General features: G+C 49.6%; 1 protein-coding gene across 15 annotated transcripts in view; it reads left to right on the forward strand.

The window, feature by feature from the left end:
* The first annotated feature begins 208 nt into the window (after window positions 1-208).
* Window positions 209-13,373, forward strand: part of FAM178B (family with sequence similarity 178 member B) — a 106,043-nt gene continuing 92,878 nt past the window's right edge. For 7 of the 15 annotated variants that reach the window (XM_081484589.1, XM_081484593.1, XM_081484594.1 and 4 more), the window contains exons 1-4: window positions 209-503; window positions 9,941-10,010; window positions 10,186-10,607; window positions 11,600-11,661. In XM_081484589.1, the coding sequence (XP_081340715.1) occupies window positions 9,965-10,010; window positions 10,186-10,607; window positions 11,600-11,661 (530 nt within the window). In that variant the 5' untranslated portion in view covers window positions 209-503; window positions 9,941-9,964. The remainder of the gene's footprint in view (window positions 504-9,940; window positions 10,011-10,185; window positions 10,608-11,599; window positions 11,662-13,373) is intronic. The other 8 variants (XM_081484591.1, XM_081484592.1, XM_081484595.1 and 5 more) reach the window with 2 other exon arrangements.

The following is a 13,373-nucleotide window of genomic DNA, read 5'->3' on the forward strand; positions in this document are numbered from 1 at the left end:
CAACCGTAAAACGGAAGCCATCCTGCCTAGGATTTAGCGACTTACTCGGGGATTTGCCTGAGAGGGTGGGGTCTGATAGGAGTAGTGGGAACGATCAAGCTGTTGCGATGAGCCACCAGGGCAGGTGCGCACCCTAGAGGACGCGCACGTGGCGCGCACGTGGTGGGGCTGCGCATGTGTGTTGCAAGTAGCGGGGTGCGGGGCCGCTGAGAGCAGCCGTCGCGGAGCCTGTAACTAGGGGCTGTTGGTGACCAGGTCAGCGTTGAGCGCGGGGAGGCCCTGGAGACCCGCGCCTGTCCCCACCTGGCCCACCGGTCCCCCGTCCTCCACGCTCACCGTCCTAGAGGCCTGTACCCACTCCCTGTCCCCAGTAGCTGGCCGGGTCCCCTGCCACCAACCGGGCCCTCCCGAGTCCCGCCCTGCCAGGCCTCCGTGGTGTGGGCTCCCTGTGTGGCCTTCGGTCCTGTGACTCAGGGGGTAGACTGGTCAGCTCCATTTTACAGGTGAGGAAACTGAGGCTAAGGATCCTCAAGCGGCATGGCAGCCACAGTACCCACCTCCCACCGCCCCCACCCCCGCCAAACCGCGGTAGGTCCCAAGCCCAGCGCTGGTCAGCTCTCCTGTCTTGTGTTTTCATGGATTCCTTTGTTCTACCGGTGTGTGTGCGTGTTTGCGGTTGACTCTAATCTGGTTATCGGGATTGCCCTGACCAAGACTGGCCAGGCCCTCCTCCCCCCGGGTGGCGCAGTCGCCAAGCCATGGTTTGCTTTATTGGGGTGGAAATTTCTTCAGACTGATTTGGAATCAGTTTATGTTTTGATTTGATGGTTTGTTGTTGTTTGCTTGTTTTTCATGTTTCCCAGGGCACAAAGGGTCACGGCTGTTTTTCTTTCCAGAAGGGCTTTCTCTTCCCAGCCTCTTCCCAGTTTGATGGGTGTGTGGTTTATGATGCTGGAGACTCTTTGGCTTTTCTTTGTGGATGAAACTCATCTCGCTTCATCTTTCACATTGTGAGCTGAGTCCTTGCTGATGGGAGTCTCTGCCCTGACTAACATTCCTGAGCTATTAAATATTTGTTTAAAAGGACAGATAAAAAGCATGGTGTTAGGAATACGGCATCTTGAAGAAGCGATCTTCATAAGAAGCACAGTTATATTCTGAGTTAATCTTGGATCTCTTTATATACCAAAGGCTCAAAACACTCTGGTACCTATAATTATTTGGCCTGGTAGTCATGTTTTAAGACAGATTGTTTTATTTTTCTTGTAGCCTGGAAAGTAAAAAAACAAAAACAGTGAGGTGATCTGCTGAAATCACACATGAGAGCATGCTGAAGAGTGGGAGAGGCTGGGAACACAGGCCGAACATTAAAAGCTTTGGGGTTGGGTTTAAGGGACTTGGGGAGGCACTAACCCTGCCGTGGGGTGTGTTTGGAAGATGGAGCCCCAGTTCCTGGGCTGGACTGGGGAGGAGGGAGCATGGCCAGACCAGAGGCCCATGCTCTAAGATGGTTTCCTTTTTTAAAATATTTATTTATTTGACCATGTCAAGTCTTAGTCGTGGCATTCAGGGTCTTCGATATTCGTTGTAGCGTGCAGTAGCTTTAGTTGCGGTGTGTGGGATCTTGTTACCTTACCAGAGATTGAACCCAAGCCCCCTGCCTTGGGAACCTGGAGTCTTAGCCACTGGACTACCAGGGAAGTCCCTAAGATGGTTTTCTTAACCTGGAAAGAATATGTGTGAAAACGAGGAGGAACAGGCCCTGGATGGTTGGGTGGTTGGGGCTTGGGAGGGAGACAACAGAAGTAAAGTTTAGACAATGAGTGTGTCTCCCCGTTTGACTGGCGCAGGGCCCTGACATCATCACTTTTGTTCTCTGGTGTGTTCCTGTCTTGACACCAAGTACGCAGTGCTTGGAGCCTGTTGACTAACCATAATTATCATTTTAATTGATTCAGGAATGCATCTTTGTTCACATTTTCACAGCTCGATGTTGAGCTGGGTCCCATGGTGGATGGTGATTTCCTTTGTGCCATTGTTCACTTAGCAGCTTTTTATGTTTCTTCGTTGAACAAAAAGTCACAGTGCTTTTCTGTTTTTTTTGGCACACCGAGCAACACATGAGATCTTAGTTCTCTGACCAGGGAAACCAGGGATCAAATCAGTGCCCCCTGGTTTGTCTCAACCTCCAGACCACCAGGGAAGTGCCCACAGTGCTTTTAAAATCAGAATTATCCTAGCTCCGATGAGTTGCAGTTTTCAGAGTTGGAGATTCAGGCAGAAAAGATGACCTCTTATTAGACTGTATCATGGCTTGTTTCTTCATTGAAGATGCTGATATTTTTAAGGAACTGGAGGGAGGGGGTTGGTAAAAGCCAGGAGCAACAGGTACAAGCATGAAAATGTATTCCTTTGTGGGCTGGAGAGGAAAGAAATAGCCGGTGGCTGTGTCTCCTTTATAGGGAAAATTGGACTGCTGTACAACCACTGGTAGTGCAATAGCTTTGAGTGACCGGTGTTTTGTGGCAGCCAGGCTTAGCTGCCCACTGGGCAGGTGACCCTAATCCACGAGCCTGCTCACAACCAGCCAATCTGAATACACCTGTTGGGGCAGTGGGGCCCAGGCTCCATCATCTGCTGGAGTCTTGGTGACCCTGGGTCTGTCTCTTGGCAGACACTTCCCACTGCTTGCAAGTTCAAGGGCAGAGACCTTCTCTTCCCCTTCCTTGGTGTCTGAGGGCTCAGCACAAGGCCTGATGCAGCAGACATGCTAAATTGGGTTTGCTGAGTGGAACTGTACTGGACACGTTGGGGCACGTTGTCTCGCAGTGCCCAGGTCAGGCCTCATCCCAGAGGAATCATCTTCTGGGTCAAGACTCTGTTCCCAGCCCTCAGTCCTCTGTGCAGCTGCTTGGTGGGTTGCTGAGTCTGTGAGCTAACCTGGAGGCTCACATCTTTCCAGCCCTCATCTTTCTTATTTCTAACCCTCAGCTTTCAGAATGAGCTTTTGGGGCTTATTAGTCCACTTACGGGCTTCCCTGGTGACTCAGCAGTAAAAGAAAAACAAAAAATCCCGCCTGCCAATACAGAAGACTCAGGTTGGATCCCTGGGTTAGCAAGATCCCCTGGAGAAGGAAATGGCAACCCAGTCCTGTATTCTTGCCTGGAGAACCGCATGGACAGAGGAGCCTGGTGGGGCTACAGTCCGTGGGGTCGCAAAAAGTCAGACATGACTTAGCGACTAAATGACATAACGCAAGTCCACTTATAAATTTTTGAACCTGCTTCTGTGTCAGCTTTCTTGGTGACTTTGCCCCCAGAGAGCCTAACTAGTTAAGCCGCAGGAGAGCAGGATTCCAGCTGGTGTAGCAGGTTGTCTGTGCTGGGTTTGGTGTTTGAACAGATGAGCCGGTCCCAGCCTGGGGAAAGCTACAGGCAGGAATGAGACTGTCCTGGAAACATGGGCCAAGGTTCATCTTCTTCTTTGTCTTCAGAGAAGACATGAGCTGACCCCAGGGCCCTCCAGATCTGCCAGCCTTCATCCTGCCCCCACCCTGCCCTGGGTGACCTTGTGTGCTTCTTCTAGAATGAGGTGCTTTGAGCATGCCAAACGTCTTTTCTCAGCTTGCACCGGGATTGTCTGCAGGTGGTTTGTACAGAAGTGGAGCCTTTGAGGTGCAGTGATCTCTGTCTCCTTCAGCTGCCTCTCGGGCCTTCGGGGGAGGGTTACAGTTTGCCTGAGAATGCAGCCACCTCCGCTGCCACCACCAGTCTGCCAGGTTTTTTGTTTTTGTTTGTTTTTTTAATCTTTGAAGGGGACTTTGAGGATGTTTTAATGGTAAATGTCTGATGATGGAAGAACTGACTCATTGGAAAAGACCCTGATGCTGAGAAAGATTGAGGGCAGGAGGAGAAAGGGACGACAGAGGATGAGATGGTTGGATGGCATCACTGACTCAATGGACATGAGTTTGGGGAAACTCTGGGAGTTGTTGATGGACAGGAAACCCTGGTGTGCTGCAGTCCATGGGGTCACAGAGAGTTGGACACGACTGAATGACTGAACTGTCTGATGATTTTCCAGTTCCCATTTGATTTGTGAGAAGTACTGGTTATTACTGTGGGCTTCCTTGGTGGTTCAATGGTAAAAGAATCTGCCTGCAATGCAGGAAACACAGGAGACTTGGGTTCGATCCCTGGGTTGGGGAGATCCCCTGGAGGAGGGCATGGCAACCCACTCCAGTATTTTTGCCTGGAGAATCACATGGACAGAGGAGCCTGGTAGGCTATAGTCCATGGGGTCAGAAAGAGTCAGACACGACTGAAGGGACTGAGCACACATGTACACACAATGGTTACTGAAAGATCTTTGCAAAATTTGAAGTCATTAAAAACAAACACTAATTTTCAACCGTTCCCATAAAAATTGAGATGAGAATCATCAATTGATGCTGAAACTAGGAAAGGAAAGTATGATGAGAAAGAGGATGTTTACATAGTCTCAAAGGATCTTCTCATAAGATGTTGATTAATTACAGCAAAAAGAAAATAGTGATATTGTGGTGGTGATACCTGTCAGATATCAGCTTCGCCAGGAGATGAAAGTTATTAGTAGCAACATCAGTAATGGAACAAATTGACATCTGTGCGTTCTGATATGAGGCTCTGAAGAGGACATACCACTGAACCTGTATGTTCCTGCCCCAGACATATAACCTGAATCCAGTCATGAGGAAGCGTCACATAAACCCAAATGTATAGAATCTACAAAGTGAGTAGCCAGTACTCTTCAACAGTGTCAAGATCATAGATGTACACACACACATGCACACACACATGTTAGAGGTAGTGATAAAGCAAATATAGTGAGATATTAACATTTGAGAGATTTGGATGCAGGTCATGTGGAATTCTTTGTCTTTTTATTTAATTTTTGGCTGCTCTGGGTCTTCATTGCTGCGCTTGGGCTTTCTTCACTTGTGATGAGCAGGGGCTGCTCTCGAGTCGCGGTGCACAGGTGTCTCCTTACGGTGGCTTCTTCTGTTGCAGAGCAAAGGCCTCAAGCACATGGGCTTCGGTGGTTGCGGTGCACGGGCTTAGTTGCCCTGAGGCATGGAAAATCTTCCCACACGAGGGATCAAACATGTGTCCCCTGCACTGGCAGGCAGATTCTTAACCACTGGACCATCAGGGAGGTCCCACCCATTCTACCTCTTTGTAATTGTTTGACCTTTTCTACCACAAATGAACATAACTATTGCTGTGACCCATCAATTTGACACCTACGTGCATTCTCAACAGAAGTGTGTGTGGCTGGGTGTGTGGGTATGTGGCTGTGTGTGCACAAAATGCAAGTGTAACAATGTTCATGCAAGCATTACTCATAGTAGTCAAAAGCCGAAAACAATGAATATGTCCATCTGGAGTAGAAGAGTTGAGCCTGTATTCATACAATGAAACACTGCAGAGCAATGAAAACATGACACTGAACAAAAGAAGTCTGACACAAAAGAATCCATACCGTGTGATTCATTTACACATTATTCAAAAAGCAAGCAGACAAATCTGTGGTGTTAAGACCTACCTTTTGAGCAGAGGATGGCGTCCTGACCAGGAGGGAGTGTGAGGAGGACTCTGGGGTGCTGGTATATGCTATTTTTTGGACTTGCGTCATGGTTACCTGGGCTTACCTGGTGGCTCACTGGCAAAGAATCTGCCTGCCAATGCAGGAGACATAGGTTTGATCCCTGGGTTGGCAAGATCCCCTGGAAAAGGAATTCTCTGGTATTCTTGCCTGGGAAATCCCATGGACAAAGGAGCCTGGTGGGCTGTAGTCCATGGGGTCTCGAAAGAGTCAGACACGACTTAGCAACTAAACAACAGCGACAACAACATGGTTACCTGGGTGTGTTTACTTGGTGAAAGTTCATCAAGCTGTATTCTCACCGTGGTTCCCTTTTCTGCATGTATATTGTCCGTTCAAGTTGATTCATTTGATTTGTACCTAGCATAGTAATGTTTGATATATTGCATATCACGATGGACTGAACTGTGTCCATCTCCCCCCAAATGCTTGCATTGAAGCCTTCACCCTCAATGTGATATTATTTGTAGATGGGGCCTTTGGGAGGAAATTAGGGTTAAATTAGGTCATGAGGGTGGGACCCCATGCTCCAATTAGTGACCTTAGCAAAGGAAGAGACCAGAGCCCACACTTAGGTTCACTTTCTCTCCCTCTCCCTGCCCTGTCCCACTCCCTGTCCCATGAGTCCATAAAAGAGAGGTCAAGAGAGATGGCAGTCCCACCACAAAGCACAAGAAAAGCCCTCGGAATGCAACCTGCCTTGCCAGCACTCCAGAGCCACTTCCAGCCTCCAGAGCCATGAGAAATAAATCTGTGGTTTAAGCAACCCCCCAGCCTATGGTATTTTGTTAAGGCCACCCAAGCTGACACATAAATGCACAATAGCATCGACCACCTAGTTGTTTTTTTTTCTTTCGGCTGCGCTGCATCTTTGTTGTGGTGCATGGCTTCTCTTATTGCACGCAGGTTCAGCAGTTGTGGCACTCATTCTCTAGTTGTGATGTGTGGACTCTCTAGCTGCAACATGTGGGAATCTTAGCTCCCCGACCAGGGATGGAACCCACGGCCCCTGCATTGGAAGGGAGATTCTCAACCACAGAACCACCAGGGAAGTCTGCCTAGTTTTCTGAGCTTCCTTCTGGGCTTGGCCCTGGACTGGGCACTGGAGTATGGAGATAAGATTTCCTCTGTGCACTCAGGTGATGCAGCAAGAGCAAGGACCCCCACCCCCACCCCACCCCAGCTCAGTGTGGGGATGAAAGTGCAGCTTCCTCACTCATCAGGATGGCCCACCCCTTGGCAACCCCATTATCCTCCCATCCAGAGCCCTGAACGGCTGAGCTGTCAGGGACCAGAGTGAGCTGCTTGTCATGATCTTGAAAGTGGAATGGCAAAAGCCAGAGACTCTGGACTGGAACAAAGGCTGTGCTGTGTCTCCTAAACTTAGTGAGCGCCGCATTGTTAGGAAGACACAGAAAGCACTTGTGCTCAGAAAAGAAACTGATTTGAAAGGGAGAACATAGCCTCCCCGCCCACCCCCTCACCACCCCCATCCCCTCACTGCACACAGCTTTTTACGTGGAATTGGTCTCCTTGTATCAGCAGTTTCTGACTCTTTTTACATTTTTTTTTTTCTCTTTTTACATTTTATCTTATCATCTCCATGGACTTCTGAGCACCAAAGCATTTGCTTGGTTTTGGGGGCAGTTTTCTTGTCTTTAGATATTATAATGCATTAACTCTGGAAATAAGAGTTCGCTGTTGCCACTGGCTGTGAGTGATAGTGTTCATGTAATGACTTTTCAAAACTATTTTTGTAAGTGAAAGTTTCCCAGTCACATCCAATTCTTTGCGACCCCGTGGACTATATACAGTCCATGGAATTCTCCAGGCGAGAATACTGGAGTGGGTAGCCTTTCCCTTCTCTAGGGAATCTTCCCAATCCAGGGATTGAACCCAGGTCTCCTGCATTGCAGGCGGATTCTTTACCAGCTGAGCCACCAGGGAAGCCCCCAAAAGACAATTATTTTGTTGTATGTGGTCACCAAAGTCACTGTTGCTTTAGCTTTATGGCCAGCTGGCTATTTTATAGATTTCCTGAAATGCCTAGAGCCCATACAATGACGAAACTCTTCCAGGCTCTGCAGATTGGTTCTGAGTTGGAGTCTCCCTTCAACACTTAGCCAGGCCTTTGGCAACTCTGCCTTACCCTTCACTCCCTGATTACGGGGAGCCTAATGAGTAGTCTCAGTGGTAAAGAATCCACCTGGCAATGTAGGAGACACAGGTTTGACCCCTGGGTTGGGAAGATCTCCTGAAGGGAATGGCAACTCACTCCAGTATTCTTTCCTAGAAAATCCCACGGTTAGAGGAGCCTGGTGGGCTATAGTCCGTGGGGCTGCAAAAGAGTCGTACGGCACTCTTCTGTTGTTGTTGACCAAACAGTAACAACGGTGAACAGAGGAGAAAGCTTATGGGCTTCTCAAGTCTTTCACTGGCATGCCTTAGTCCTGGGCGTGCATGTGGCTTTCTAGACACTCTGCTTTACATGGGAACTATTTATTTATTTTAGAAATTTGAAATACTTTTCTGTTCAGAATTTTCTCATTTTCTCTCTCTTTCTTTTGGTTTGTTTGTTAACTTATATTTTAGTTATTAATCAGTGGTTTTTTTTTTTCGGCCATACCACACTGGCATGTAGGATCTTAGTTCCAACACCAGAGTTCGAACCCATGCCCCCTGCATTGGAAGTGAGGCATCTTAACCACCGGACCACCCAGGAAGTCCCATGAGACCTTTTTAAAACTTTTTTCTTTCTCCATCATCTCCTTCCTCAGCCTCTTCCTTTTCCGGCCGCTCGGTCCTCTGGCTGCTTGTCCCACCTGTCAGTTCTTTGCCCCAGGTGGCTATGACTGGTAGATTTATCTTTAAATGATTTCATGAAATGCCACCCAGGAGGACACTCCAGCCCTAAGAAAGTTCCAGTGGGGGAGTGGGTGTAAAACAAAAGCAAGACCTGAGTTGATTCTTTTGGGAGCTGCAAAACAGGTCAAAACATACAACCACAGTTCTTCAAGAACAAAGTTTGTGTTGCCTCACTGGAGCCGCAAACCACACCACCAATGCCACCCCCACCACTGCCTCTGAGCTGGGAGCTGGGGGTGTTGGGAAGGTCAGATCAAAAGGAAGATCACAGTCCTGCTGACATCTAGCAGATCCTTCTTCTTTAAACACTCCCTTCATTGTTGTTAGTTTTTTATTAGATTTCAGAGTTCCGTAAGTGTTGGTCCTGACGGTTTTTTCCAGCTTAATTATTGCATTTGTGGAGGCACAGATTTCTGGGGTTCCTAACTCCTTGATTTGGACATTTTGCAGTGATTTTTATATTGTTAGATTACTCTCTAAAAAGAATATGCCAGTTAGATAGTGCTAACAGTCGTGCATGTCTTCATAGCCATGTCAGCATTCATTGTTATAAATTTTTAAGTTTCTGATTGTTTTCTTATTATTGAATAATACTTCATAGTCATATTGATTTGGGTTTCTTTTGTTGTTGTTGAGTTTGAACCCTTGTTGAGTGAGTATTTGAGCTTTTTTTGTAAGCTGTCATTTCCTTTGATCGTTAGTCATTCAGACATTAGCCTTTCATCTGCGTTTCGTGTTGTCTGAGCCTGGGCCTGCTATGATGAGAGATGTCTGTGTATGTGGCTGGGTCCACCTTAGCTGAGGACAGGCAGCTGCGAACACAGGAGCAGGCTTATTGGAGCACCAGGGTCTCTTGAAATCATTCATTCATTCTACAGAAATGCACCCAGCCTACCGTGTGCCAGGTCTGTGCTGATGCTGGGGAGATGGGAGGGACCAGACAGCCCTGTCCAGCCCCTTCTTAACAAAGAGCCTCACGGGGGTGACACCAAGCAAGCAAGATGCACAGGATGTTGTTTCATTTTTATTTTTTATTTTTTGGCCGTGCTGCATGGCATATGGGATCTTAGTTCCCCAACCAGGGATCGAACCCAAACCCCCTGCATTGGAAGCACAGAGTCTTAACCACTGGAACCATCAGGGAAGTCCCAGGATATCGTTTTAGAATATGGCCTTTCCTTGGGGCTGTGCTGATTTTCATTTCATACAGGTTTTAAAAATATTGATGTCTGTACACTTGCGCATTGCATCCTTGAAATGAGAGGTCAGATGGAGCCTCCTTGACCTTAGCAACTTGACGTTCATGGAGCACGTGCTGGGTCCCTGGCATGGAGCTGGAGGAGGGCAGTTCCTTCCCGGGGCCCAGGGCCCTTCTCTCAAGCGCTTGGCCCTTTGGAAGGCTAGCCTCACCTGATGGGTGGTTCCTTCCAGGGTAAAACTCCCAGTGGCTTGCCGATGGCCGGGCCCGAGAAGGTGGTGCTAGACCTTCCTTGGAGAGAAGGTAGGTATCTCTCACCTGTGTAGGTGGAGCCCTTCTGAGGTTTGGGGCCACGAGGGAGTGGGAAACCCAGTTGATAGGCTCCCCTTGCTTGCTGCCTCCTCCTCGTCAGAGTGGCCTGGGGGCTGGGAAGGTGGTGGGCCACTGGGGACTCTGCAGCTCTCTGTCCCATCCACAGACGTCCAGGCCACCACCACCAGTCCCATCCTCCTGCCCAACCTGAAGGGCAGCTGCTTCGACCATCCGCTGTACCAGGGGCTCCCGCACCCCACCCGGCGCCTCTGCAGTCCCACCTCTGCTCCAGCCCCCAAGTCGTCAAAAAAGCCCAAGATGCAGGCTGCCGGGAACACATTCCCCAATGACTGGAGCCCGCCGCCTGTGGCGTTCCTGAATCTGAGGGTCCCACAGGACAACAGGGGGGACCCAGCCCCAGGGCCTTGGGGCCTGGGGAGGCTGGCTCACCAGCTCCCCGAGGTGTCAGAGCAGGAGCCCCAGGACCTGGATCGAGTAGGAGGCCTGACCTTGCTGGAGGAGCCGTTCTGGAACATGGCAGGGACCAGCCCAGAGGCTGCAACTCCTGGGATGGGCACCCACACCTCGGTAAGCCAGGGGCCTCCCCTCCATGCCACCCCTCTCTGGCCACTTCTCCAGAGTACTCGCCAGGCTATCCCTTTGTGGCCACTCCTCTTCAGCCACACCCCAGCTACCCTCCTTCGGCCCCCTCCCCTTGACCATAGCTTTTTCTTGGCCACACACCCTCTGACCTCTCCCCAGCCCCTGGGCCCTCGTGACTGGGAGCTTGGGCCCCCAAGGCTGGGCTGTCTTCACCTTTATTTCTGCCTCTAACTCCTAACAGAAATGCTTGGGGTGGTGCGGGGCCCCTCAAGGCTTTCGCAGCCAAGGTTGAGGTCATGGATCTGGGCTAGGTCAGGCACAAAGCCTCGGGCTAACTGTGGTCCAGCGACTTGGGAATTCCAAAGTGGAAACTTCAGTGATGAACTTCAAACTGGGAATAAAACGTGGTTGCTGGGAAGACTTTGGGGACATTTGAGCGCCCGTAGATCCAGGAAATGTATTCTAAGAATAGGACCTATTTATGTGTAATAGCCCAAGATTGCCAATAACCAAAATGCCTATTACTAGGGAACTAGTAAATTATGTTATTATCATACTTCAGAATACCATGGAAGTGGTGGTTTTTTTTTAATTATCTCTTTAGTATTGATATGGAATGACCCTGAAGACATACTGTTAATTGAAAATCAGAGCTAAGTACAGAATAGCAGGTGTACTACACTACCATTTGTGTTGAAGGAGAGTCTGATGTATTCCTGATTGCATCTCTGTGTGAACAAGGTCTCCAGCAGTGGACACCTGAGGTCACCTGTTGGGAGGGACCCAGGGGGCCAGGGGTGGAGGTGAGGCGAAGTCCTCATACTGTGTGCCTTTATGCTTTCTGATTGTTTTAATCGAGTGAATGTACTGCCTGTTCAGAAAAGTGAACTAAATAGAAGGCTTAACATTGATCAGTTTTTTTTCTCCCTCTGTCTTTGTCTTTGTCTTTGACATCCATTCCCGTATGGTTTCGCCAGCTCGCTTCTGGGAGCTCAGAGTGCTATGTCAACAGTTTGGATTACTTACTGCGGGAGATGAGGTGAGCAGGGAGGGCCTTCGTTTCTTTGAGGTTAGCGGTAATTTTACGGTAATTTTACAGCGTTTGTACTCAAAGACTCAGAGCAAATTCCTCCCAGGATAAAGCAGCCTACTCTCCTCCCCACCTCAGTGTGCCTCCCAAGTGAGGGCCCTGTGTGCCCTGGTGAATAACCAGCGCTCGGAATGGCAGGGGTTCAGAGGACAGCATCTCCGAGGCAGAGCGCGCCGGACCGGACCATGTACAGAGACCTTGCTCCTGGTTCTCTTCACCTAAACGCCATTCTGCCCAATTCATGCCAGTTTGGGGCTCATTCAACTCTCATCCAAGGGTTCAAGGGAAGTGGAGGAAACAGGCGGCTTTGACACTGGGACGTGCAGCCTGGCAATGGCTCTGACGGTGCTGGGGGCCGAGGACAGGCAGAAAGAGCCGGCCTTTCCGGTCGCCCTGTCCCAGGCGGGCACCTGAGCAGTTCTCCTGTAGTACTTGGTCTAGGTCACCTGCTCTCCCCCTGGGATTACAGTGAGCCTGTCTCACGTAGAAGTTGGGTTTTTTTTCCTTTTTTTTAAAAAAAAGATTTGTCTAGTTATGGCTGTGGAGAAGGCAATGGCACCCCACTCCAGTACTCTTGCCTGGAAAATCCCATGGATGGAGGAGCCTGGTAGGCTACAGTCCATGGGGTCGCTACGAGTCGGACACGACTCAGCGACTTCACTTTCACTTTTCCCTTTCATGCACTGGAGAAGGAAATGGCAACCCACTCCAGTATTCTTGCCTGGAGAATCCCAGAGACAGCGGAGCCTGGTGGGCTGCCGTCTGTGGGGTCGCACAGAGTCGGACACGACTGAAGCGACTTAGCAGCAGCAGCAGCAGCAGTTATGGCTGTGCTGGGTCTTCATTGCTGCTCACGGGCTTTCTCTAGTTGAGGTGAGCAGGGGCTCCTCTCGAGTTTCAGTGAGCCAGCCTCTCATTGCAGTGGCTTCTCTTGTTGCAGAGCAAGGGCTCTAGGGCACTCAGGCTTCAGTGGTTCCCAGGCTCTAGAGCACAGGCTCGGTAGTTGTGACACACGGGCTTAGTTGTCCTGCAGCATGTGGAATCTTCCTGGGCCAGGGATTGAACCCGTGTGCCCTGCATTGGCAGGTGGATTCTTTATCACTGAGCCGCCAGGGAAGCTGAAGTTGGTTTCTTAAAGCGAAGGTCACATGGGATCAGAACCGGAAATACCTTAGGAAGGCACAGTGGTGGGATGGAAACCAGTACAAGTACTCTTTCTCCCCTGGGAACCAGGTGACGTGGTTGGCTTGCACTGAGGTCCCATCTGCAGTGAAGATACTAGAGTCCTAGTCCTCCATTGTCCGTGAGGACTGGGGTGGCCAGGGCACAGATGGACTTCACCCTGGACCTGCACTTTGTCTGACAGGAGCGCATTGTCCACAGGCTTATTCTCTGTGTCCTCTTCCCATCTCTCAGGTTGTTTTTGCTCAGTGCCTGCACGCTCCTTTTGTGGAAGTTACACATAGAAAGAGGCAGTGCTGTTGTCGGATCCTCGGGTTCTTATCGGAATAGCATCTCACTGGACTCTGTTTTTCCCGGCTCTATGTTCTTACCCCACTGGAGAGGGTTAAACACATGTATGGCATGCATTATCGTATTTTCCCCTGGAAACTGAACACAGTGATTCTAGTATTTCACAGCCCAGGTGGCGCTGGTGGTAA

The sequence above is a fragment of the Giraffa tippelskirchi genome, chromosome 4, assembly GCF_054371585.1.
Source record: "Giraffa tippelskirchi isolate mGirTip1 chromosome 4, T2T-mGirTip1v1.2.pri, whole genome shotgun sequence".
Classification (NCBI taxonomy): domain Eukaryota; kingdom Metazoa; phylum Chordata; class Mammalia; order Artiodactyla; family Giraffidae; genus Giraffa; species Giraffa tippelskirchi.